Here is a 26,677-nt window from a genome sequence, read left to right as displayed (position 1 = left end):
TTGGTGTTCTTTGTCATTTTGGGTGTTTAGAGAATCAAAACTTATTTTGGTGAACAAAGAATTTGTAATAATATACAGGGTGTATCGGCACTAACCCGACAAACTTTAACCAGCTATTCCTTAGCACATTTGGAGTAAAAAATGTTATTGGCACTTTGCTGTCCGGTAGCATTTTTTTCAATTAAAAAAAAAAAAAAAAAAAAATTCCACACTACATCACTGTCATTGGCATTGCGTTTCGTGTTCAACAGCTGTTATAAGCAAGTATGTCAAAAAGCGTCTTCGCTCTTTCGCACACACTAAATAATAATAGTTGAAAATGAGACGAATGGTGCCGTGCCATTTCGTTGTGATTGTAAGTGTGCGCCAATATAGGTACACACGTGCATTATTCAACGGAATTCGAATAAAATATTTGCCAGATGGGTTTTCAAACTTTGACAAAGGATAAAACAGTGGTGACATGTGGTGAAAATATGAATAATAAATTTTTTATTAAAAAAAAACGTTACCGGACAGCAAAGTGCACATAAGATTTTTACTCCAAATATACTAAGGAATAGCTGGTTAAAGTTTGTCGGGTACGTGCGGATACACCCTGTATAAAGTAACGGACAATGGTTACAACAGTATTATAATATTATAATATGTACCATCACGCCGTTTCTCCGCAAGAATAGGGAAAGAGATGGACAGCCACAGAACTATGTCTTCACAATGACAAAAAAAAGTTTAAAATATTAGACCAGATAAAAAAGTTGACAATGTTTCATCTAATGATCATGATCGAAATATCATTTTTATATCATCGATTATATTAAAAATTAATAGTTGATTAAAATATTTGTCTGTCCCACTGAAGAAATAAGCCGACATAAATATATTGCGGGCCTACTTCAATTTTTACCTTACATGGGTTAAAATCGATACAACTTTTTCAACTACCTACCATCAAAATTCTTTCTTCGACAAATTATATTATATGAGTCGAAAGGTATTATGAATGCTGGTGAGATTAGGTTTCTTACAAATTTGTATTTGAGGTATTCCAAACATGGATTCTAAGGACCAAATTTATATCTCACTAGCAGAAGCCCCCGGTGATTCCTGGGCTTTACACAGAGTTTTTCGAAATGTATTAATTTATTTATAATAGTGGATCCCCCGCAATGCTTCGATATTGCTAATTTCTTTCTCCATATATTATATTTCTGTATACCATAATGTTACTGTTAAAAAAGCACGTTGCATCTGAGAGATATTGCGTTAATATTTAAACATCTCTAAAAAAACACTCCCGGCACTAATAACAACAAACTTTTAAATTTTCTCCGATGTCGGTCGACTACTTTTCGAGTTTTGCGAGCACAATCATAGTCAGGCTGATTTTTTTAAATATATTAAGATGTTCCCAAACGTTTCATACTATTCTCGAACATTTCACAACATTCCAGAATGTTACGGTATGATCTGGAATGTTGGAATGCTCTCGAATACTCTCGAATGTTCTGGACTGTTCTAGAAATTTCTAGAGGTAAAAACGTATTTCTTCAGGTAAAAACGGGATCCTTCTTCGTGGATGGGGGATAGAGGACTACCACACCTTATAACTCCTTTGATCGTACCGGGACCCGTTTCTGAGTTTTAGCGGCACGCACTTTGTTTACTTACTTTTATAACATATATTGATTTTTTGAGTGTTTCAGAATCGTATGCCCCGTTAAAAATAAAATTATATTAATTACCTAAGTAGTTAAATATTCTGTACCTATTTATAAAAAAAATCATAATACATTTATAAATAGTAAACAGGATACAAAAGTCGGTAAACAATAATGTACACCAATTTTCAATTCATTACATTTTAGTTACAAATTACAGCAAGTATCTTACAACGTCGTTCACATTGGAATTTTTTCCAGAAGTCACTTACGTAAGCGACTTGCAAGAAAAAACTTACGTGTGTAAAGCCAGCCTTATAACTTTTACGAGTAATGATTATGAAATGTGTATAACATAACATCATATTACATCGTACTACTCCAATGACGGAAATGGCCTTGAAATTTCTCGCACGTAACAATTTCGTTGTATAGAGTAACCAAAATTTATCGATAGTAAAAAATATATATTTATATATTCCTAACCTAATAAATGTTAAATAATACATATTGTGGTTCAACCGTTATTTCAATAACTTTTCTGAATGTAATGTTCAAACTAAAATAAGGTTCAATCATAAAATTCATCCAGTTAGTTCGTTAGTTTTCGAGCGCAAAGTTCGTAAAAAAATAGGATGTTGTCGCAACAGAAATATCGCACGTGACATAAAAGCAGACTATTCCCACTCCCAACGCAGCAACGTCTGGTCACCTCGAAACAGGTTTACCGTAAATTTGTACTCGGCTAGATGCTCGCTACAACTTGATTACTTGATGGCATTTTTATGTACACTATTACTTTAATCCACTTCTCACTTTGACGAGACGCGGACCTGTAATAGTTTGATATTTAATACCTTTTATAAACAAGATTAGTAAAATGTCTCTGAAACTTTATCATTTTGCTGCAAGCCCGCCGTCGAGGGGTGCTCTTCTAACTGCTAGAGCTTTGGACTTGGACGTTGAATTGAAAATTGTCAACTTGTTTGCCAAGGAACAGTTGAGCGAAGAGTTCGTCAGCATCAATCCTCAGCACTGCGTTCCAACATTGGACGACAATGGCTTTATTTTATGGGAAAGTCGTGCCATCTCGGGTTACTTGGTGTCTAAATACGGAAAAGACGACACACTTTATCCAAAGGAACCGCAGAAGAGAGCGGAAGTCGACCGGCTTTTGTATTTTGATGCCGGCACCTTGTTTGCCAGAATTCGCCAGATCGCCGTGAGTAACCAATTGTTTTATCTTATATTGAATTGAACCCGGGATCTCACCCGACAAGGCTAAGGTCCTGGTTCAATTCCTAGATACGGCCGAATCTTTTTCTGGTTTTTCTGATTCAAATTTTCGATTGAGTGATTAAATAATAATAAAATTTGAGATTTTAATCAATTTATTAAAAAAATAAAAAAGATTATTTTATATGTATTATCTAGAATTATAATGGCGTTCATAAATACCTACTTTTGATTTTGAAATCAAGTGCTCTGCCTGTTCTGCTATGTATCTGCTAATTTACCTACTCTGTATGACGTCTGTAATCTGTTGTCTGTAGGTACCGTAGATATAAAATTATTCATGAGTGGTTTATTTATGCACTCACGTCGCTCACGTCTACTTGAGAGTTTAAGTACATTGGTATGTACCTACGCTCCACAAAAATGATTAAAACGTTCCACGGGTCAGTAAAAAAATCGTCAAAAACCGAGTCCTATAAAGACGCGGAAAATGTTGCATCATGTCCAATGTCTCTTCCATAAATAAACTATTCTCGTCTCTGCACACAGCAGATAAGCTGTGTGGCTTGTATATCAGTAAATTGTAAATATCTGACTGTAGTTTGTAATTTATAGGCATGAATCAAGGTTCGTACAAAATTACACAAAATTTTCAATGAACCTTAGGCATGGATGCCTTTCGACCTACATTATTTATTGGAGATTGCTTGTTTGTTTGTGTGCAATAATGACAGATGACAGGAGACGGCCGAATGGCCCGTAAACACGTACCTACACAATAAAGCGGGTTTTCTGTCATTTTGTGTTCAGAAGTTTCACTCCAAGTGAAAGAGGCAAAGCAAGTGAACCGTTTGACTCCCACTCAAACGATAGTGAATCAAATCAGTCACTTTGGTTGGACATGGTTCAAACTTCACTTTGTTTTGAGATTTGAGGTGTCAAAGTTTGCAAATACGATTCCTCTCGATCTATTTACCGATTTCTGATTTTTAGATTGAATTTTATGTAAAGCATTTTCGTTTAACATATTTTAAACACATTCCTAAAGGTGCAGATAAAACCATACGCGACCAGCTATGGCATAGTAATTAGTTGATAAAAATACAATTGATAATTCATTCAACAACATAAAAATAAATTTTAACAAATCTTTTTCGTAAAAGTAACGAAAAATTTATTTATTTGTACACGCCCAATTAGGGGTTTTACATACGATACAATTAAAAATACATTTGATATAATCAAGAGAGTAAAAGAGATATAACAAAAATATGTACCAAGTATAAAAATATTAGCTTAAAAGCAACAAACAGAGTAAACTATACGATGCACATTCGTATTAATTTAGATACATTGAAAATTTATATCCATTACAAATCTATCAAGATAGAACAATGTTTTTATAGGCGGATAGGCATTCAGTAGGTACCGTTGGTGTTCATGTGATATTTATTCCCTGCACTGTGTAGTCGGTTCATTACTGAATTTATTTCTGCTTTGGTACCTGCAATGTTACAATGGTAAGATTGGTAAGGTACCTTCCGACGAACCGTTCTACTAGGCACATGAAATTGATACCCTTTTGATACACGACATGTCATTTATATATTTTATCTAAGTTGATGCTAGGTTTTTATTAGAAGATGACATCACAGAAGGCGTAGATCTAAGTATGTACTCAAACTACTTAAGTCTTTACTTGTAAAAATAATAATAATTAACTTCAGATTTTTTTTAGATCCCCCAAGAAACACGTCATACAGGGTGCGCCAGAGAAACTTACTTATTTGAAAGTTCAATAAAAACAAAAGCACTGTAGTTATTGTTGTAATTCTTTTTTTATTTGAAAATGCAATGTACCAAGTTTTTTTTTCATACTGTCTTAAAAATTACATCTTTTAAATGGCGACCCTCATCGCGCATACACTGGTTAAGTCGTTTTTTGAAGTTCTCGTCCACTCTTCTCAGCATATCAATCGGAATATTGGCAATAGCATCTCGAATGTTGTTCTTCAGGTGATCTATGGTCCGTGGTCGATTGACATAAACAAGGGATTTCAAATAACCCCATAAAAAAAATCACATGGAGTCAAATCCGTAGGAGGAATTTCGAAGCGAGCGCGAAAGGCACGTTGCGTAGCAACAACTGAGCGACCGTTACAAAAGAAGCTTTCGACGGCGAAGGCCCGCTGCTCTCTAGACCACAGCATAATGGCAATTGACGAGAATGGGAAACAAACTTGGGGACGTCCCCCTCCAGATGCGCCCCCTCCCGCCTCTCTACCTGCCCAACTCAAAGGTCGGGAATTTTTTCAAATAAGTAAGTTTCTCTGGCGCACCCTGTACATACTTGTGAACGTACCTACGTAGTGTGTAGGTAATACCATGGTAATACTAATAATAATAATATAGCATTTAACGCAGTTTAGTGTCACTTCACTTGTGCACAAACGTCTGTGATACAAAATTATTATTTTAGGGTCATAACCAAAGATATTAGAAGAACATCTTTGGTCATAACACATTAATACGCATTATGACTATTTCAGCATATAATTCCCATTGGTAGTGTATAGCGAGCGGTATTCTGGAGGAGGCCCACCACTTCCCCGCCCTGTTTTAGGTACTGATGGTACCCCTTCAGAGCTCTCGCAAGGACGCTAATTTTTTTTGATATAGCGAGTCTACATTTAAAATTTCAAAACAAGACCTCCAAAATGTCCATGCATACAATGTTATTCGCAGTATGCAAGTGCTGCGTATTAGTAACTTGTTAGTAAGATCTATTCTATTTTGTTAGTTTAAACAAATCATATGTACAAAGTATCAACAAATCAAATAATAATTCACAGCCACCTGCAACATTGGTAAAGTGTGCGCCTATTTGTGTGGTGGGGGGTGTCGTCGCCCGCTCACAGGCAGACCTAGGGAGAGAAAACAGGGCATTGGATAGGTTTCACGGGGACCAGGTTCCGCGCCCTTGAGCCAGGAAACCGGTTGTGCCTCGACGAAAAGTGTGAGTTGGGGTTGGGAAAAATCCCGAAGACCATGAGGAGAAAGCGTCGGAATACCTGGAAGCAGGGCGGAAGGTCACCAATCGACGTTCAGCCCATCCTCAGTCCAGTTCCTGTCCCCAGGGGAGGCGCAGCGAGCAGACGACGACACTAGTCCCTCATCGTGATTTGGTCATCCAAGATGTGTATACACGGACGAGGTCTTATGCCACCCCAGAGTTGGGGTAAACCGGGACAGAACAAAAAGAAAACAGTTCAGTACTGCTACCAGCAAGCACGTCACTCTGTGAAACATAGAAACAGAAAAAGAAAAGAAAGAAAATTGCAAAGAAATTTATAATAATCCGGTTTTGTACATGTCGACCTAGAAGAGAGATGGATCAATAAAGCATAGGAACAAAAACTATATACATGAGAAAATTTACAACATCCAATAAAATACTACGCAAATATATACAGGAAGATTAAAACAATAACTATATACATGAAAAAGAAAGAAAAAAAATTACAGCCAGCGACATATAAAATGAGATAATCTCGTCGTCCGTTAAGACCAGGAGCAACACCTGGCATTATAAAGCTATTGAGTTTAATCTAATTCTCGACTCTAAGATCAGACCATCTCTCAACCCAGATCTTTGTGTACTTCCTCAGACACTCGAAATTCACCTTATTCGAAACGAGATCCGAATTACAAACCGGTCTCGTTGGTACATTTAAACCAGCCAATAATTCATCTCTTGCATCCGTCATTATCTCACAGTGCCACAGAATGTGCTCGGCTGTTTGGTCAGAATTGCCACAAGCGCAGTTTGGATGTGGTGACAAGGAGAGTCTATGTAATCTCCCTCTGAACTCTCCGTGTCCTGAGAGTAGTTGTGTCATATGGTGATCCAAATTGATGTGAGCCCCTTCCATTCTGATCTTAACTGATGGGAAGAAGGAGAAAGTCCATCTTCCCATATTCGATCTATCCCACCGAGTTTGCCACTCCTTGAGTGATAACTCACGCATTTGTTTAAGTAGACCAGGTAGAGTCCCGGCTCCACCCGGCGTAAGAATTACACCAAGATGGGTGGCAGGAAGTCCCCTGGTCATCTTCTTTTTAGTTAAAACCTCCCTGATCTCTAGATCGATTGGCAATATGCCGGCCAAAACAGGCAAAGCGTCCGAAGCTACGGTTCTATAAGCGCCGGAGAGCGCCAACAAGGGGGTTCGCTGACCCCTCTTGAGTGCCGAGAGTATGAGTGAATTCCCCAGACGGTGCTCCCACACAGAGGCAGCATATGAGACTTGAGCCACGTATACTCCCTTGTAAAGTAGTCGCAGCGCAGGGGAACGCAAACCCCACTCGACTGTTGAGATTCTTCTCAACTTCAAGAAAAGGGCCTGGGCCTTGTTGGAGACCTCTTCTTAGCGAGCGGTATGCTGAAATAGGCCAAGCCACGTGCCCTGTCAATGGTTAAGGGTAAACGTATGTATGTATTTTATAATCTACGCATTTCATAGACGGCCTTAATTTAATTATTTTATGAAAGTACACCTTCTGCTTTAAAATAAACACACTTTGTCCGGGAAGGGTAGTTCTTCATTTTACGCCGGTCCTGCTTGAATGGTGGAAAAGTCATTGCTGTCCGATATTTTTTTTTTATACCAATCTCTTTGTAAGGGTCTATATCTACTTACATATTTAAAAATGTGAACCAAGTCTTCCCATATCTTCATATCCTTGTCTTTTGTATGGAAGAATATTAAAATATTGATCGGGTTTAAATATAGTTTATTATTTTTTAGTTCATCCTTCCACTTATTGCAGCGGAAATTGGAGCAAAAAAGTGTTTGTAACGTAATAAAAAATACGTACATTTTTTTACAAATAAAACATCACAAAATGATCCAACACTTACTTCAGATTATGGAGTCGTATTACAAAAGTAGGTTTAATTTCAGACAACAATTTTATAATTGGGGTGTGGTGAGTACTATGTAAAATTTTCATTAAAATATATGTATTATTTTCAAAGATATAGCTGTTTAAAAACTAAATCCATTTTCTCGAATGGGACCCTTGTTTTCGCCAGTATAAAGTGTGTTAAAACGAAATTTTTTCTGCGCCCGTCCATACGTAATATTACGTACAAGTCGTGTTCGCATAAAAACTCAATTCTTTCAAGAGAGACATAAAAATACAATATTGTATCGGTGATTCAAACCAATATTGTATTTGTGTGCCTTTCTTCGAAGAAAAGAGTTTTTATACTGACAAAACTGTTTATTCATATTACGTATTTACGGGCGCAAACAAATACATAATTTAAAGCATAACTTGCAAAAAGTGATTTTTATAAACTAATTAAAACAACGACATCTACGAATGCATTGATTATTTATTTATTTAATATCAACGGTATAAATATACCATAAACAATGATAACATGTCACAGTTAAAATCGTAGAAATATTTAAAAAAAAGAATTACAAATATATGTGGCATTTGATTGTGAAATGACATTAGAGAGTAAGTAAGTAAGTAAACAAGAGATACAAGTACATAAGTTTATATAGTGCAAATAAGGTAGAATTAGATTAAATCAATATTGATTGAAAAGATTTGATAGCATAGCCCTCTTGTACCTACCTTGGGTGCAGTTAAATAGATCTGCCACATCTGCGTATCTATTACTAACTTCATGCAACCTAGGTACAAGCGAGTGTTTGGAATACTCAGTCCGTTACGTTGCGTTACGTTTCATCACAACACAAAGTTATTTCGGTAATTATTCGGAATCGCTGGACAAGGGTTATATGAAATATTTATATATAAAACCTTCTGATTTACATTAATTTACTATAAAAGGAATCTGACTGCATTTGGGATATTTTTAATTTTAGCATTTTAATTTTTAATTACGTAAATCGAAAATTCACTCTCGTTGTATGGGATGACAGCTGGAATGGTTTCTGTTGATAAAATTTTCTTTTGTTTGTATTCCTGATACGAGTGGCTATATTTTTTACCATATGCAAATACTAGGTAGGTACTATTTTAGCCAAACTCGAAAAATAAAATAAAGATATTTAGGTATGTTTTATAAAATAGAAAAATTAAAAAAGGTGATGTTATTATAGGTTAGGTTGGATAATTTTAGGTTAGGTTGGTTTATTATTAGGATTTAGGTTAGGATAGATTGGATATTATAGGTAAGGTTGGATTATTATAGGTTAGGTATGATTATTATTAGGATATAGGTTAGGTTGGATTATTATAGGTTAGGTTAGAATATTGTAGGTTAGGTTCGATTATTATAGGTTAGGTTGGATTATTATTAGGATATAGGTTAGGTTAGGTTAGGTTGGATTAGGTAGAATGAAATCACAAACCAGTCTATACAAACCTAGCGTAGCCCACAAACTACTTGAAAACTGGGATATAACTCTAAAGGGGACGCGAGCAGGCGTTATTAAAGGTTCCCCAACATTTATAGGTTAAGTTAGGTTGGATTATTATAGGTTAGGTTAGGTTGGATTATTATAGGTTAGGTTAGGTTAGGTTGGATTATTATAGGTTAGGTTAGGTTGGATTATTATAGGTTAGGTTAGGTTAGGTTGGATTATTATAGGTTAGGTTAGGTTAGGTTGGATTATTTTAGGTTAGGTTAGGTTGGATTATTATAGGTTAGGTTGGTTTATTATTAGGATTTAGGTTAGGATAGATTGGATATTATAGGTAAGGTTGGATTATTATAGGTTAGGTATGATTATTATTAGGATATAGGTTAGGTTGGATTATTATAGGTTAGGTTAGAATATTGTAGGTTAGGTTCGATTATTATAGGTTAGGTTGGATTATTATTAGGATATAGGTTAGGTTAGGTTAGGTTGGATTAGGTAGAATGAAATCACAAACCAGTCTATACAAACCTAGCGTAGCCCACAAACTACTTGAAAACTGGGATATAACTCTAAAGGGGACGCGAGCAGGCGTTATTAAAGGTTCCCCAACATTTATAGGTTAAGTTAGGTTGGATTATTATAGGTTAGGTTAGGTTGGATTATTATAGGTTAGGTTAGGTTAGGTTGGATTATTATAGGTTAGGTTAGGTTGGATTATTATAGGTTAGGTTAGGTTAGGTTGGATTATTATAGGTTAGGTTAGGTTAGGTTGGATTATTTTAGGTTAGGTTAGGTTGGATTATTATAGGTTAGGTTGGTTTATTATTAGGATTTAGGTTAGGATAGATTGGATATTATAGGTAAGGTTGGATTATTATAGGTTAGGTATGATTATTATTAGGATATAGGTTAGGTTGGATTATTATAGGTTAGGTTAGAATATTGTAGGTTAGGTTCGATTATTATAGGTTAGGTTGGATTATTATTAGGATATAGGTTAGGTTAGGTTAGGTTGGATTAGGTAGAATGAAATCACAAACCAGTCTATACAAACCTAGCGTAGCCCACAAACTACTTGAAAACTGGGATATAACTCTAAAGGGGACGCGAGCAGGCGTTATTAAAGGTTCCCCAACATTTATAGGTTAAGTTAGGTTGGATTATTATAGGTTAGGTTAGGTTGGATTATTATAGGTTAGGTTAGGTTAGGTTGGATTATTATAGGTTAGGTTAGGTTGGATTATTATAGGTTAGGTTAGGTTGGATTATTATAGGTTAGGTTAGGTTAGGTTGGATAATTATAGGTTAGGTTAGGTTAGGTTGGATTATTTTAGGTTAGGTTAGGTTGGATTATTATTAGGACATAGGTTAGGTTAGTTTAGGTTGGATTATTATAGGTTAGGTTAGGTTGGATTATTATAGGTTAGGTTAGGTTGGATTATTATAGGTTAGGTAAGGTTGGATTATTATAGGTTAGGTCGGTTTATTATTAGGATTAAGGTTAGGTTAGGTTGGATAATTGTAGGTTAGGTTCGATTATTATAGGTTAGGTTCGATTATTATTAGGATATAGGTTAGGTTAGGTAAGGTTGGATTATTATAGGTTAGGTTAGGTTGGATTATTTTGGGTTAGGTTAGGATATAGGTTAGTTTAGTTTAGGTTTGATTATTATAGGTTAGGTTACTATAGTTTAGGTTAAATAAAACAATAATTATAATAATACCTAAATATAAATAATTAAAGTTTTTTAAGTAACATAAAAATATTTTATTTTTCGAGTTTGGCCAAAACAGTACCTAACTAGAATTTGCATTCTGAAATGATTCAAATTCTAGCTACTCGTATCAGGAATACAAACAAAAGAAAATTTTATCAACAGAAACCATTCCAGCTGTCATTCCATACAACGAAAGTGAATTTTCGATTTACGTAATTAAAAATTAAAATGCTAAAATTAAAAATATCCCAAATGCAGTCAGATTCCTTGTATAGTAAATTAAGGTAAATCAGAAGGTTTTATATATAAATATTTCATATAACCCTTGTCCAGCGATTCCGAATATTTACCGTTATTTCTATCCACGAAATCGACTGACATAATATTTACATAGATTTATTTTAATACCATCTGAAATGAAATCTAATCTAACATATATATAATAAACCCGTGCTTCCCTACCAGCCCAATTTTCTTCACAACCAGCCACTGCTACTAACCGGTGGTTAAAGTGGTAGATAACTCTTGGTGTCACATCGAAAGTAAGGGCGTTTGGTGGGGGTGGCTGAGCGTTGGTGAGAGTGGATGACGAAAATGTACTTTGCTATGGGAAAGCCGCGAATGCTTCAGATTACTTCAAAATGGGGATCCCGACTGTGTCGGTGAGTCTGGAAGGTTCCAGAAAGTTCGTAAAGGTTCTCGAATGCTCTAGAACAGTCATACTCAACCTGCGGCCCGCCGAGCTATTTTGTGCGGCCCTCAATACATTTAATATCAGGAACATGATTTACAAAATCTGGCTTTCTATATCACGTTAATTTGAGATTAATTGCGACTTTGACGTACAGACATTGAAACCCGACGAGGATATTATAAGTATAATATACTATCTACATAATATAATATGGTATAAGAGTGTTGCTACTGCACACGCTAGATCTATCTCTAAAAACAAAGATTTGACAGACAAATATGCGCGCAAATAATTTTGCTCGTGGCAACACATAAATTTTTGACAGTTCCAAAGTTAAATGGTTACCAGTGTTACCACCAACGAAGGCGATGTATCGCCATTTTTTTTCAGCGAAGTTCTGTAACAACCCCCCCCCACCCATGGATTTCAAATATTTTGAGGGGAGCACTCATTTTGAATTTTTTTTGTGGGGAATTATTATGTTTTACAGAAATTCTCTAACAAACCCCCCCCCCCCATGGATTTCGAATAATAAAAGTGGGAACCAAGCTCACACCGTTGGCAACACTGACCAGTATAGTGTTGCGGCCCGCGTAGCTTTACAAACATATGAATGTGGCCCGCAGAAGAAAAAGGTTGAGTATCACTGCTCTAGAAGGTTATGGAAGGAGAAAGTTTAGGAAGGTTCCAAACTGTGGGGTACAGTCAGTTATTACCTATATCACAAAAGTAATTTAAAACGTTTGAATTTCTAAAAAAGTTATTTATCTTTTCTACTTGTAGGTACTATCACGTAGAATCACCTCCCGAAGTTTGTGCACTTTACCCCCGGACACAATTGTATATTATTTTCTATCTTACGAGCTGTAAGTTGTTGAGTAAGCTGGCAAGTGCCATTTCGCACTTATGTTGATGGTTTATCATAGAAATAGCGCTGTTTGGAGTTTATTAAAATTTGGAGAAGGAATGTCGTTTAGCAGGAAGTCGACTGTGTGGATATATATTATGTATTATTCATTTTCACGAATCTTCTGTTAATAATACCGTGATTTTTAGAACAATCAGGATTAGAAATTCAACTTTAAATTTTCCATGCATTTTATTTTAAGTATCCATAGTTTGTGAAGGTTCCATGATAACTCAACACAGTGACAATTCAACACACTTTTAAAAGGTGATATAAAGTCATTAGAAACGATGATTTTTTTTAACCTAACCTACTCCCAGTTAATAAAGATTTTGTTTCATCACTTTCCATGACTTTATATAACTTTTAGATGTGATGAATTATCATTGTGATGATTTATCCGGTCACCGTTTGTGAAAATACCCCATTGGGCTTGGGATAGAAAGCGTTTGACTAATCAAATCTGTTCAACAAACATATCTCTATATCACTCTGGAACGTGCTGCAAATTGGTTCCATGATAATTCAACACTATGACAATTCAACACGCTTTGAAAATCTAATCTCTTTATTATTTTTAACTTTGCAGCGAAATAAAGCTTTCGCAGTTGATTCAGCCATTAAATCTGTTTCCGCAAACCAACAACCACAAATCAGATATAAAAACCCATTCCGTATTCAGTGTAGATAAACCATCCTCGTGTTCTGATTGCAACTGTTCATGTCAATTAAAATCGGATTTAAAAACGAGCATCGATGTTCACATGTAAGCGGTAAGCACATGTATTTTATTTAGTCATTAGAGCACATGTAGTCTTGTGTTCTGACTGCAAAAAAACACTTTTGCAAATTCACACTCGGACTCACGGAAACTGCGTTTTCACGAAATCATCCCTAAATACAGTTTCTTTATTTTCAGTTTAATCTTACGTTACCTAAGTTCTTTTAAACAGATACAATCCCAGGTAAGTAGAAACGTATCGTAATTTGCACCAAGAAAGCTTTGCTTTTGACCGAGCTCAGGAATAAAACATATCCCATGTTCTAAATGAATAACATTCTAGAGAGTTCTGTAAAAAAAACGATGCCCATGTTCTGAATGAAGTATTTTATCATCTCAGAAAATCAAATTTAATTAGAAAATTGCTCGAAGCCATTGGAAAAGAAAACATTCCCAGGTTCCAATTGCAGGAATGCAATTATTAATTTATTTTCTGTACAGCATCGCATTCTTGCGAGGTCTGGAAAGAAATCGTTCGCATATTTTGAAAGCAATGAGTAATGTTCTATAAAATAAAATACATAATAGTATCATTTGGAACTCCGTCGTATTAATAAAGGATAATAAACCAATAATTTTTAAATTTATTCCACTTTAATGGCGTTATTACTAAAAGAGTTTTGAACTTTACACAACTCATAAACAACACTTAATTTAGGATAAATGGTTGGTTATCAATTGTGAAAAATTGGTATGTTTGGAAGTAAAATGTAGATACAGTGAGCATGTTTGGAATGAAAAATGTATGTGTCATTTTGCTGTCCGATGACATTTTTTAATCTATTAAAATTAAAAATATTATATTTTTCTATCGCACGTCGCCACCGATCACATATTATCTTTCATACTATCACACATCGCAACGGACCACGTGTTAGGTACGCGCTTGTTTCGTATGTACGGTACTGCTGGAACGAGAAGGAGTGCATATCACGTAATGCGCTAGGTTATACCGAGTGGCAATGTGTGATAGAAAATCATGTTTTTTGTTTTTAATTGAAAAAGTGTCATCGGAAGGCAAAATGATGTCCAAATTTTTCTCCAAATACTCTTAGGAATCGCTGGTAAAAGCTGTGTGTATATAATTTCATTTGTTTTTTTAGTTGTTTTACTTTTCTATTATCTTCTTAAAAGTGAAATGTTATATATTTTCTTAAAGATTTCAATATTTTATTATTAATAGGTACAGAGCGGTTGTGACAACCCTCCAACATTGGTCGAATGTGTGTGCGCATCGTTGTTACTGGGAAGTAAATTATGAACATTTATAAAAGTGTCTTAACTAAATACATAAACTAAATATTCGACTCTGAAAATAGAAAAAATTTTTTTTGCCGAATTTGGACTTCGCAAATTGGTTCATAACGTGGCGAGTAATTTGCGCTCCCATGTAAAAATGTCTATTCATTCAAAAGCAAATTTTACTTTTAAGAACTAAATGGTGATATTATAAGGCGAGATGCCTATATACTATCAGATTGATTTATTGACGAATCACAGTCAGCTTTACCCTCTTCGTTCTTCAACAGTTGATTTTACCCCTCACCCTTAATTTCTAGTCTATTAATATTCATATGTCTGTGACGAGTACACTGCGTTGTAAGCCTGCATCAGTAGCATAAATAAACCACCAATCACTAGATCAGTAGCTTCTTCCAGACACCATGAGTAGTGGATGAGTCGTTGCCAACTAGCAAGTAAGTTAATTAATATTTACACATGGGTAGGAAGGCCCGAATCACAATTGATTTTATGCACTTTATTTTGCCCTTTTTAATGCGTAATGATTTAAGTAAGCTAGTTGTGAAACGTTCGCAGGCCTGTGGTTGATTTATGGGCCTGTCTGGACGAAGCTGGTGAGTGGTTCCAGAGTGGTTTATTTGTGGTGGTTCCTTATATGTGGCGCCTGAATCTTTCGCGGACCGGCGGTTTGGAAAAGCTGACTTAGCTATAATGAGAAGTACGTACTTCAGGTTCCTGAAATAGTAAATAATGCGTTTTAGTACTTTTAGTGCTATTTCGTTAAAAAAAAAAGGATAATTTGACGTATTTTCTTCACGCAATGTTTTGACATAATAATATTGAAATAATTTTTTTTACCTGACCTACTTTTTCTGCAAACTTATACTTGTTATAATAAAGGTAAAATGTATTTACTGATATCTCACCCCGCGACTCCGGAGGTTCCAACCATAAGTTCCAACCCCCACTTTGAATCAAGTAGTAATCGAGTGTAATATTTCAGTTCCGTACATAAATAAATGGTTCCGTATAACGGGCCCACTCCACGCTGGTGCCAGCGTGTGAACGCCGTCGCCAACGTTAACCGTTTAAAAACGGTATGTCGTTTAGGCGGCAAATCGAAAATGGCACGTTATAAATATTATAGAAAATTTATTCGTCAACAGCTAAATCAGAAAAATGTACCTTCATTATCGTAATTTTTTTCCTCACCTTTTTAGGGAATACAAAAAAAACAATGAAAATACCCTACTCTGATTATTGCGTTGACCATTTGATCTTCTTTTTTTATGTGAATACTGCACCAGAAACCCGCCTGCTCCCAACCGTCTGGTGCCAGTTAGACTACGGCATCCCCAATTGTGGTATGCTGTGAAGCAGAAGGTAGTGGAGAGGGGAAGAGATGGGGGAGAGAAAGTTGGGGGATCTAGTCACCAAATAGAGCCAAAGCCATTGTAAGCAACGTTTAAATTCTGAATAGCGCTCTTACACCGGGGCGATACTGATAGTATCTTTCACTCTACTTTTCACAAATTAATCAAATAAAGTTTATTTGACTCCGCTGAAAGCGTATGGCAAATTGAAGTTCAGGCCAACGGCCAAGTCGCTCTGTACACGTTGGGCCAGCTCATTGGCCTAATGCATTGTGCCAACGTGGACATTAAGCTTTATTTACAAAAAGTACAAACATTACAAAGGGCATTTGATTTATATAAACGCTGCAGACACGTTGTGCGCACCCCGGCAACCGATCAGATAACGTGACTAAGCCGCGTTGTGAGCAGTCAACCAGTTAAAGTCATTAAAAGTGATTAAAAAAAAAACCAACAACCAATTTTCATCGCTCTGATGGCTTCATAAAAATAACATTTTAAAAGTGTTCTGTTAGGTCTGGTTACCGTTTACATCACAGACATATGAATATTAATAGACGAGAAGTTAAAGGCGAGGGGTTAAACCATGAGTTGCGGGACGCAGAGAAGAAAGCGGACTGTGATTCGTCAATAAATCAATCTGACAGTAAATAGGCATCTCGCATTATAATATCACCATTTAGTTCTTAAAAGTAAAATCTGCTTTTGAATGAATAGACATTTTTATATGGGAGCGCAAATTACTCACCACGTAATGAACAAATTTGCGAAGTCCAAATTCGGCAAAATAAATTTCTTCTATTTTCAGAGTCGAATATATTGTAACGTATTTAGTTAAGACACTTTTATAAATGTTCATAATTTACTTCCCAGAAACCAACCATGAGCACACTTGAGAATCGCTACATTCGACCAATGTTGGAGGGTTGTCACAACCGCTCTGTTCCTATTAATAATAAAATAATGAAATCTTTAAGAAAATATATAACATTTCACTTTTAAGAAGATAATAGACATGTAAAACAACTAAAAAAAAAAAATGAAATTATATACACACAGCTTTTACCAGCGATTCCTAAGAGTATTTGGAGTAAAAATTTGGACATCATTTTGCCGTCCGATGACACTTTTTCAATTAAAAACAAAAACATGTTTTTCTATCACACATCGCCACTCGGTATAACCTAGCACATTACGTGATATGCACTCCTTCTCGTTCCAGCAGTACCGTACATACGAGACAAGCGCGTACCTAACACGTGGTCCGTTGCGACGTGTGATAGTATAATCCAAAGATAATATATGATCGGTGGTGACGTGCGATAGAAAAATATAATATTTTTAATTTTAATAGATAAAAAAATATCATCGGACAGCAAAATGACACATACATTTTTCATTCCAAACATGCTCACTGTATCTACATTTTACTTCCAAACATACCAATTTTTCACAATTGATAACCAACCATTTATCCTATATTAAGTGTTGTTTATGAGTTGTGTAAAATTCAAAACTCGTTTAGTAATAACGCCATTAAAGTGGAATAAATTTAAAAATTATTGGTTTATTATCCTTTATTAATACGACGGAGTTCCAAATGATACTATATGTATTTTATCAAAGCGCAAAAGGCGAAGGCACATCCCTGATTCTTGTGCACGGCTTTGTGTTTCGCGTCCATCGCGTGATAGTATATGTTTCTAAAACTGATCCATATTATACGATGTGAATTAGTTAGCTTAAAATAAAGTAAAATAATGCTTATATATGGAATGTAATACGACAATTGGGTTTATTCTCTTTTTCACATCTATTTTTACAAGTTTTCATAGCACAAGCCACCATTTTGCCGTGTTATTTCGTAAAATGAACCGATGATGCCTCGACCATAGTTCGCACAAGAATGATGACGTCACGTTTTCTAAATTCACGGGAGGCCATACGCGAGCACAGCCGGCTCCAATGGAACCGGTATGGGGAGTGGGGAATAATACGCTTTTAATCACTTAGGGCAGGTCTACTAATATGCAGAGAGTATGCATGTGATCGCACGGAACGTACACGTCTCTACATCGCGCCAAATTTTTTAAAATTACTACGCGTTTTAGAGCTTAAATATGAGTGATTCCTTGCTCCATGAATTAAGGAGCATTGTGCTTCAGCAAAGCAAAATGATTAATGAACTATTAACTCGTGTGAAATGCGTGGAGGCAATTTTGAATCGGCAAGTGTCAAACGTGAATTTTGTGAACAACGGCGAAGATACAAAACTACCTACAACACCTGAGTCTACCGTCCGCCACAGAGCGGGCGCTACAGCCAACGCCACGGTCCCCCCGCCGCACGCAGCCCCCCGCAATGCTCCCGCTGACCCGCCGACCGACGCAGTGACCAAAGAACGTATACGGACTAGAGCGGCTACCAAAATAATTCAAAGCCAACTCGCGGCTACCTCTGCAAGTGGCGCCCTCGCAAAGGAAACGGAATTATCGGAATTAGAGTTGAATCCAGCTACAGAGCTCGAATCGGAATCAGCTCTTTCTAATAAAAAAGAATGGGTGGTTATCAAACGCAAAAAACGTCAACAGACAGCGAGGAACCTGATCGTCGGTAACTCTCAGATCACCTCCAATGTAAAAGTAGTTCCAAGGATCAAGAATATAATTATATCTAGGATTGAAAAGGATACTACAGTGGATCACATACGTGAGCATTTAGAGGTGAATAAAATTACGGGTTGTGAAATTCAAAAATTCGTCGCACACTCTCAGGAATACGCTGCATTCCGAATCGGAATAAAGGAGGAATTGTATGAAAAGCTCCTGCAGGAAGACTTGTGGCCACGAGGAGTGCCGGTACGACACTACAGGTACTTTAAACCACGAGAAACTACTGCGACGCCGCAAACTGCATCTCACCAAGATAAGGAACCGAGCGCCCGGAAGTGACTAGATGGCGATGATGATGTCACTCATTCGTCTCTCTACTACCAGAATGCCCGTGGACTCAGGTCAAAATCGCAGGACTTCCTAATGAGCGTGCTAGGGCAAGAGACCGACATCATTGTAATTACAGAAACCTGGCTGAACAGTAGTGTATATAATGCACAGCTGTTTGATGAGCGCTATGAAATACACAGAAGAGACCGTCACACAGGACAGACAAGAGGAGGAGGAGTACTGGTCGCCTTGCGGCGGAATAACGATGGACCTCGTGCCGAGAGACTTCAACATCTCGAGACTGACGGAGAAAATATGTGGCTGAAAATTAATTTAAATGGATTGAAAATATACACATGTATTGTTTACATTCCACCGGCATCACCTGTTGAAAGGTATACTAGCCTATTTGAAAATATTATCTCAAATCACAAATTACTAAATAACAAAAAAATACTGCTAATAGGTGATTTTAATTTCTACTCGTGTTTAAATTTCAAAAACACTACTTCTGAATTTTCGTATGTATTGGATTTGTTTCAAATGTCAAACAAAAACTTTGTATTAAATTCGAAAGGACGGTCATTAGACTTAATTGTGAGTAACTTTGATTTGAATGTGTGCAAGTCTATTTCTTCGCTAGTTAACGAAGATCCTTACCATCCATCACTGGACGTAGAGTTTCTTTATATGAAAAAAAAATGTAAAAATGAACCAGTTAATGATAACAATAAATTTATGAGTAAAATGCGCGGGTGGAAATTCGAAAATGGCAATTTTAAACAGATTTATAATCACTTACAATCGCACGATTGGCAACTTTTGATGAATTTTGATAACGTTAATTTAGCCGTAGACTATTTCTATTCTACTATTTATAATTACTTCGATATGTGCTTCAAAAGGAAACGCATTCCGAAGAATGAAAGAAAGTATCCTCAATGGTTTTCCAATGAAATTATTAGTGATATAAAGCGAAAGTTCAGACATTTTAGAAAATGGAAGAAAACTGGACTAGTAAGAGAACGTGAAATGTTTTGTTGTCTTAGAGCTAAAGTTAAACGCAGTATGCAATTGGCCCATACAAATTACATTAATATCATTGAAAAAAACATCAAATCTGATCCCAAGTCGTTCTGGAAATATGTCTCATCCAAAAGAAGTGATGGTGGGTTTGTCGACCATGTCACTTGGAATGGACAATCACACTCGGGAATTGATATTCCCGAAGCATTTGCGGACTATTTTAAATCGGTTTACAGTCAGCAAGTTACGGATTTAAGTTCATTTAAACCGGGGAATTATACATCATCAGCAGCGCAGAATGTTGATATTCCTAATATCACAAAATCTGATATGTTAGCTGCAGTTAAAAAACTCAAAGCGAAAACGTCATTTGGACCTGATTATATTCCGTCATTTTTATTAAAGGGTTGTATTGAGCCTTTATTAATACCCCTACTTAACATTTTTAATTTTTCACTTAGCACGGGAACATTTCCTAATTTATGGAAGATCTCTAAAGTTACACCACTGTATAAGGATGGGGATAAATATTTGGTCTCTAACTACAGACCAGTAGCGATCCTCTCCTCTCCGGCAAAATTGTTCGAACTAATAATTCATAAATATATCTACGCCCAAGTAGAACCTTATTTAATAGACGAACAACATGGTTTTAGATCTGGCAGATCAACTGTGTCAAATCTGATGGTCTTTACGGAATATGTATCTCAAGCTCTTGACGGTAACAACCAAGTTGACGTCTCATACAACGACTTCGCAAAGGCTTTTGATACCGTAGACCCGCTGATACTCTTAAATAAATTAGACCGTTTTGGATTCTCGGTAAAAATTTTAAATTTATTTGCAAGCTATTTATCAAGTAGACAGCAATACGTAACGTATGGTATTTCTAACTCGTCGTACTTTCCCACAAACTCTGGGGTTCCTCAAGGGTCTAATCTTGGTCCTTTACTTTTTTCCCTTTTTATTAATGACATTCATCATGCTATAAAGTTTGCGAAATTTTTGTTATTTGCAGATGACTTGAAGCTATTTTTAAGAATCCGGACCTTAGAAAACTGCGCACAGCTCCAGAGAGACATAAATGCTATCGTGGTATGGAGTGAAATTAACAAATTAGGTTTTAATTTTAAGAAATGCGCCATAATGTGCTATACTAGAGCAAACACTGTGATTTATTACAACTATAGGATGTCCCAATGTTCTCTTAAACATATTTCTGAACCGAAAGATTTGGGAATAACCTTTGACCCACACTTAACATTTCACGTTCATATTGAAACGATATGCAGCAGGGCTTTGAGAATGCTTGGATTTGTGCTATGTAACTCCAGGCATTTCTGCAGCTCTGCCGTGGTTCGCTTGCTATATTTTAGCCTAGTACGTAGTATTTTGGAAAGTGGCTCAATAATATGGGGACCAGGGGATGCAACGTACACTTCTATGGTAGAGAAAGTACAAAAGAAGTTTCTACGTTATCTTTATCTTAGAGACTTCGGGTACTATCCCTATTTATACCCATCAGCCTTCCTTTCCGGAATGCTAGGTATCGATAGTCTTGTCAACAGGCGGAAAGCTGCGTTGCTGATGATGGCCTATAACTTGTTGAACGGTCACATCAACAATCCAGAAATTTTGAATAAAATTTTATTTTACGTCCCTGATAACTTCGCAAGAGCGCGTAGACACAAACCATTCATTCTTCCGAGATGTAGGACTAACTTACCATCAGCAATGCCTCTCGGAAGAATGATAGGCCTTCTTAACTCACTAGCCTCTGACATCGACATTTTCCACCTGCACATCACTAAATTTAAATTGCTAATTAGGCAATTATGATTGTATAATGTATGTTTGTTAATGGATATTTTTATTCTGTAAATATACATGTAAAATATAAATAAATAAATAAATAAATAAATAAAATATTCATATGTCTATGGTTTACATATATTACTTACATTTTATGACTTAATTAAACCCTTTCTGTTTTGTTCCAGTTCCCAGCTTTGTTCTTGGGAGAGAAAAAAGTGTCTCAGGAGAAGAAAGACAGCCTGAACCAGGCCTTTGGTTTCTTGGAAACATTCCTGGAGGGAAGGAAGTGGCTGGCCGGAGGTGACCACTTCACCATCGCTGACATTGCTAATATTGCCTCTGCCAGCGGCATTCTGGTAACTATATTGATGTAATAGTGCTGCTCATAAATAAACTGTGCTGCTCGAAAACACATGCCTAACTTTTGTGCTATATTCCCTATCTCTCAGTGGGATTGTGTACCACGGACAGCATTGCCAGACATACCAATTCTTGTAGGATATCCAGCTTTTTAAGTAAAAATTGATTGTCTGCATGGGACAGTCAAATGATTTTGAATAAGATTTTATTTATCTATTCACTTATACATACAGTTTACAGGTATACATATTGACATTGGATGCAAGTAGTACAGATAGATGTTCCAAATATAAAACATGGTAGTAGAACGAAATGTGATATGCAACTGTATATACATGATTGAAGCTTAGGTAGTACTGTTCTGTGAACACCTCACTAGAACCCGTGCCGAGGTGTTCGCAAGGATGTTATTCTGCCGTCGTAGGTGGAAACATAATATCCTCCTTGGGAGTCTCCACCGTAGTTCCACCCATGATGGCAGTATTTTACATTATTAGGTTAGAAGTTAGAAGCTGTGTTGACATGTTCATCATAGTATTGTATATTTAGCCCTTTAGCACGGCTCAATATGTTTGTGCGTTCAGAAAAAATCATATGCAAAGGTATAACGCAGCTCTGGATTATGTGGTTTTTTTAAAAATTTTTTATTATTAAGCTGACCTTTATTGACTGAAAATTAAACATTTTTGTTTTTTAGACAATGTATAGTTAGTCCCACGAAGCTGCCACATGGCTGCTTGTCTGCAGGTTCTATCTCAATATACAATTATAATACAATATAAGTCTCCCGTTATATAAAATAAATAACAGACTCTTACATACAATCATAGAACTCACTAAAGCGTCCCAAGTACACTGACACTTTGAATGACAATATGATAACGTACATTCAAAAGTACAAGACAATAATAGCACATAGATAACACACATTCAAAAGTAAGACAATACGAATATCATATAATATATGTATGTCGAATATATAGGTTAGAACATCTCCAACAGCTACTTCAGTCCGTAGTCATATATTATTTTTAGTGATGCTTGATCTTGTGTTGATCAATGTTTTTATACAACTGTCAAATGGCAGGGAGTGAGACATTAGTAGTATGATCGGTTCTCTTGTCTAAATTATAAACAAGTGTCTGTGGTGACGTGACTTTGTTTTGACCACGAGGAAGATGACGGGTCACAAAAGATTTCTAAAAACCACCCCCATCCCCTTTTCTGACCCCTTAAGCAGAATTTTGATACTTATTGATGAAATTTTGCATCCCAGACATTCAAAATAAGAGGAAAATTACCCCGCGTAAATCCCGCCGGGGACTTAAGCTAGTGTCTTATAATAATTATTATTGATCTTTTATTGCTGAAATATTGTTTTTGTAATGCATTACTAATTTGTGTATCTTTCCCTTACTTAGGCAGCTGGATGGAACATAGACGCATTCCCTAATGTAAAGAAGTGGGTTGCAAATTGCGCTCAATCTATTCCCGGATACGAAGAGAACAAGCAAGGAGCTGAGATATTCGGAGGCGCTGTCGCTAGCAAACTCGACGCCGGAGAAATCTAATTTGAATTAAATGAATGAGCTATAAAGTACTTTCTCTTTCAAAACGATGATTACTCAATTACTGGTACAGGGTCTTTATTGGGGCGTTTATGTTGGGAATTGTAAATAAATAACCCCTTTAAGGAATGATGTGTTTTTATTATTTGATTAATAAGATATTAAATTGATAATATACATGTTTTATATATTTTGTAGAGTCAAATTTTGGTAATTTTCAAAACTTGCAACTTTTCATTGTAAGCTTTTCTTTTGATCACAGAAGTGGACGTGTACCCCAAACGCTCTAATATGTCTTGTATCTCATCAGGTATGTTGTCCTGAATGACCAGCATGTAGCAAACTCCCTCGGCTGACAAGATCTGGGGCAACATCGCTAGAAATCTATCAATAACTTCCCTTCCTTTGATTCCTCCCGCCCAAGCCTTGGAAATATCACTCTGGACTATTTCTAAACTCTCAGTCACCACGTAGGGAGGATTAAATATAACTACATCCGCCATATTCCCCTTTAAACATGAGGCGAGATCCATATTGATACAATCAATATTTGTGTCATTTTTCTTACTGGTGGCAAAGCTAATGCTGCAAGCTTTTGGGTTAATGTCTACACCGATGCAGAAACAGGAAGGGAAAGCTTTAGCAAAGGCGGTTATGTTGATTCCACTTCCAGATCCGATCTCCAGGCAGACGCTTGGCTGTGATTTAGATATGTGTTCAATCTCAGATTCCAGAGCATCCAGCATGAGGAAAGAGTCCTCTGAAGGCTCATAAACAAACTCATAGTCACTCTCTTGGATGTGAGACAATATGGGAGTCTCCATGGCAAAGCGAGTGTTTAGTTAATGTTTCCTTCTTGGGACACGTCGTTAAAACCTGACGTGGAAGCGGCTTGCTCGCTGCTTTCCAAAAGGGCCTGTTTCCGGGCCGCTTCCCTCGATACCAAATGATGAACCTTATCCAATCTCTCCTGTAAACAATTACTATCATTAAAAAATTGTAACTATTGTAATTTAAAAAATCTACCAAATTATAATCAAATAAAAGTATGCCCAATTGTGTTGATATTACCTGAGTACTCTGCAAAATTGTTGATATTGCTGTTATCTTGCGTTTACTATTCATCAACTTTTTAACATACTCCTCGAGATCTAAGAAATTTGACTGACTGTCCGATATTTTCTTCAGTTCGTCGGCGAGTCCGTCAATTTGTTGTTTCAATTCCACTTGTGATATCCTTAAAAAATTAATAACCATCAGTTTTAAAGATTGTCAATGTGAAATTAAATAAAACCAACCATTTAACATGGGAAAAAATATTTGACTTAATACAAAGAATATTTATAGATCTATACCTAGTTGCCCTAACACTTTCATCTAATTTATCAACAGTAGGTTTTAGAAGTCCCATAAGACCTTCCACTAAAGTATCTCTAGTCGGATTGTCACAAAAGTTTTCTGTATTTTCTTCGACAGACGTTGCAGTACTCTCTGTATCGCCATCCATTTCTGAGTCTATACTGATCGCATTGTAAAACCATTAATTATTCGCACGAGAATTTATTTACTGACAGTGCAGTTTCAGTACACATTTGTCAAAATAATAATTATTATAAATAAACCACTTATCAAAATTACATTTCAATAGACGTTCTGACATGTTCTGACAGCTCCACAAATTTATGTTGCCAGCATTTTAATTTATAAGTATTAGATACTTACGTTATTCCGGGATCGTCGAAGGTGGGGTTAAAGTGAACAGTTAACCTGTGAAAGCATTTTTTGTTAAATTGTTTTCTTTTTAAAATTCTTTACTTCACCATAATATTTTAATGTTTCTGCTGCCCCAATGGTCAATGGTATTTGTGGGCAGGCTTTGAAGCGTTTTTTTTCGTGTAAGCATATTTAACTATGTAATGTTCAAGGTAGTTATAAATTTTAACGCCTTTATATGGCTTTTACTGGCCATTGAACAACAGCCTCAAACCGTTATTTCAATTTGTGATTATTTAAGTTTCTAAGGGATCTTGGGAATACTGTCTTTGTTCTACCGGTATTTCATTGAAAGTAGCTCCTAGGAACTAGCGTCATTGATCCCTTCGACACCGGTGAATAGTAACCAACAAAAGAGCGTCCAACATTTGTGCATGGTATGTGACACTTGTCTCATGTCTTTTCTACAACTCGTTCTTGAATTCCACAGCTAGGCTGTGGAACGACATGCCAGCCTATATTTCCTCCTTCCTGCAACATAGGTCTCTCAACACGCATGTTCACTCCTTCCTTTCCTCAAAAAGACCATTCATAGAGTATCCCCAAAGATGACATAGACCCTGAGGAAAATTATTTTCTTCATGGCTTCCTGTGTGGAGTTAATAATGTAAAAAAAAATGCACAAAATTTCCTAATCGCTATTATTCGTACTGTAAAAAGTAGGCTTACAGCTGAAATGCTAACATACTCTACAGAAGAACCACTCGCATTCTCTGAATCATAAATAAACCATAAACCACTCTCATGCCACTCTCTGAATGACGGATATATTTACGCCCCTGGGTATGGGTACCTACGCCGAAAAAAGAAATCTTCCCAGCTTTTTCGCCAAAACTCCCCAGATTTCATAAAAATTCCACACATTCGAAAAATTCGAAATTTCGAACTTGAAAAATAGGCCAAAATGGAAAAAACGAGTTTAAATATATTCAACGAATCTATAATTTATATCACTTTCACCGAGCATTTATAATTTTTCTTATAAAGCAACGAAGCTTTATAAGAAAAAAGTCCTTTGTGTAAAGCATAAATATACCACTCATGCCACTCTGTGTAAAGGATGTTCTCGTCGGTTCTCGTATTATGCTCGTATTCACCGGCTGATACATTGAAGAAGAACCCAATTTAGTGTTGCGCATGGTATATTTATGGTTGCGCACTTGTTGTCATGTGA

General features: G+C 36.2%; 3 protein-coding genes and 1 long non-coding RNA gene across 4 annotated transcripts; 2 read left to right on the top strand and 2 right to left on the bottom strand.

Annotated features, from left to right (window-relative positions):
• Positions 1–2,268: 2,268 nt before the first annotated feature.
• On the top strand, positions 2,269–23,860 carry LOC149418738 (glutathione S-transferase 1-like). Its single transcript, XM_089638970.1, has 3 exons — positions 2,269–2,883; positions 21,988–22,158; positions 23,584–23,860. Exons 1-3 carry the CDS (start codon positions 2,542–2,544, stop codon positions 23,731–23,733), a joined length of 663 nt encoding a protein of 220 aa, XP_089495096.1. The 5' UTR covers positions 2,269–2,541; the 3' UTR covers positions 23,734–23,860.
• LOC149418739 (uncharacterized) lies at positions 10,016–10,643 on the top strand. Its single transcript, XR_016303014.1, has 3 exons — positions 10,016–10,067; positions 10,170–10,508; positions 10,624–10,643. It is a non-coding gene; the product is annotated as an uncharacterized LOC149418739 (long non-coding RNA).
• On the bottom strand, positions 23,845–24,554 carry HemK2 (HemK methyltransferase 2). The gene has a single exon (XM_089638971.1). The coding sequence runs from the start codon at positions 24,552–24,554 to the stop codon at positions 23,931–23,933; it is 624 nt and encodes a 207-aa protein (XP_089495097.1). The 3' UTR covers positions 23,845–23,930.
• A 14-nt stretch (positions 24,555–24,568) lies between these two features.
• On the bottom strand, positions 24,569–25,400 carry Snapin (SNAP associated protein). Its single transcript, XM_089638972.1, has 3 exons — positions 25,086–25,400; positions 24,802–24,967; positions 24,569–24,700 (listed from the first exon to the last, which is right to left on the bottom strand). Exons 1-3 carry the CDS (start codon positions 25,235–25,237, stop codon positions 24,569–24,571), a joined length of 450 nt encoding a protein of 149 aa, XP_089495098.1. The 5' UTR covers positions 25,238–25,400.
• Between the last annotated feature and the right edge of the window lie 1,277 nt (positions 25,401–26,677).

Source organism: Hesperophylax consimilis, chromosome 13, assembly GCF_061612785.1.
Source record: "Hesperophylax consimilis isolate HC1 chromosome 13, BYU_Hcon_1.0, whole genome shotgun sequence".
Taxonomy (NCBI): Eukaryota; Metazoa; Arthropoda; class Insecta; order Trichoptera; family Limnephilidae; genus Hesperophylax; species Hesperophylax consimilis.
This window is presented reverse-complemented; position numbering and strand designations above follow the sequence as displayed.

What these genes read in the sequence shown, in the direction of transcription:
- LOC149418738 (XM_089638970.1), top strand. Translation starts at nt 2,542, where the DNA reads ATGTCTCTGAAACTTTATCATTTTGCTGCAAGCCCGCCGTCGAGGGGT. An exon ending in CCAGAATTCGCCAGATCGCC is followed by an intron (nt 2,884 to 21,987) that starts GTGAGTAACCAA and finishes GTTTTGTTCCAG; the next exon opens with TTCCCAGCTTTGTTCTTGGG. An exon ending in CCTCTGCCAGCGGCATTCTG is followed by an intron (nt 22,159 to 23,583) that starts GTAACTATATTG and finishes TCCCTTACTTAG; the next exon opens with GCAGCTGGATGGAACATAGA.
- HemK2 (XM_089638971.1), bottom strand. Translation starts at nt 24,554, where the DNA reads ATGGAGACTCCCATATTGTCTCACATCCAAGAGAGTGACTATGAGTTT.
- Snapin (XM_089638972.1), bottom strand. Translation starts at nt 25,237, where the DNA reads ATGGATGGCGATACAGAGAGTACTGCAACGTCTGTCGAAGAAAATACA. An exon ending in GAAAGTGTTAGGGCAACTAG is followed by an intron (nt 24,968 to 25,085) that starts GTATAGATCTAT and finishes TAATTTTTTAAG; the next exon opens with GATATCACAAGTGGAATTGA. An exon ending in CAATTTTGCAGAGTACTCAG is followed by an intron (nt 24,701 to 24,801) that starts GTAATATCAACA and finishes AATTGTTTACAG; the next exon opens with GAGAGATTGGATAAGGTTCA.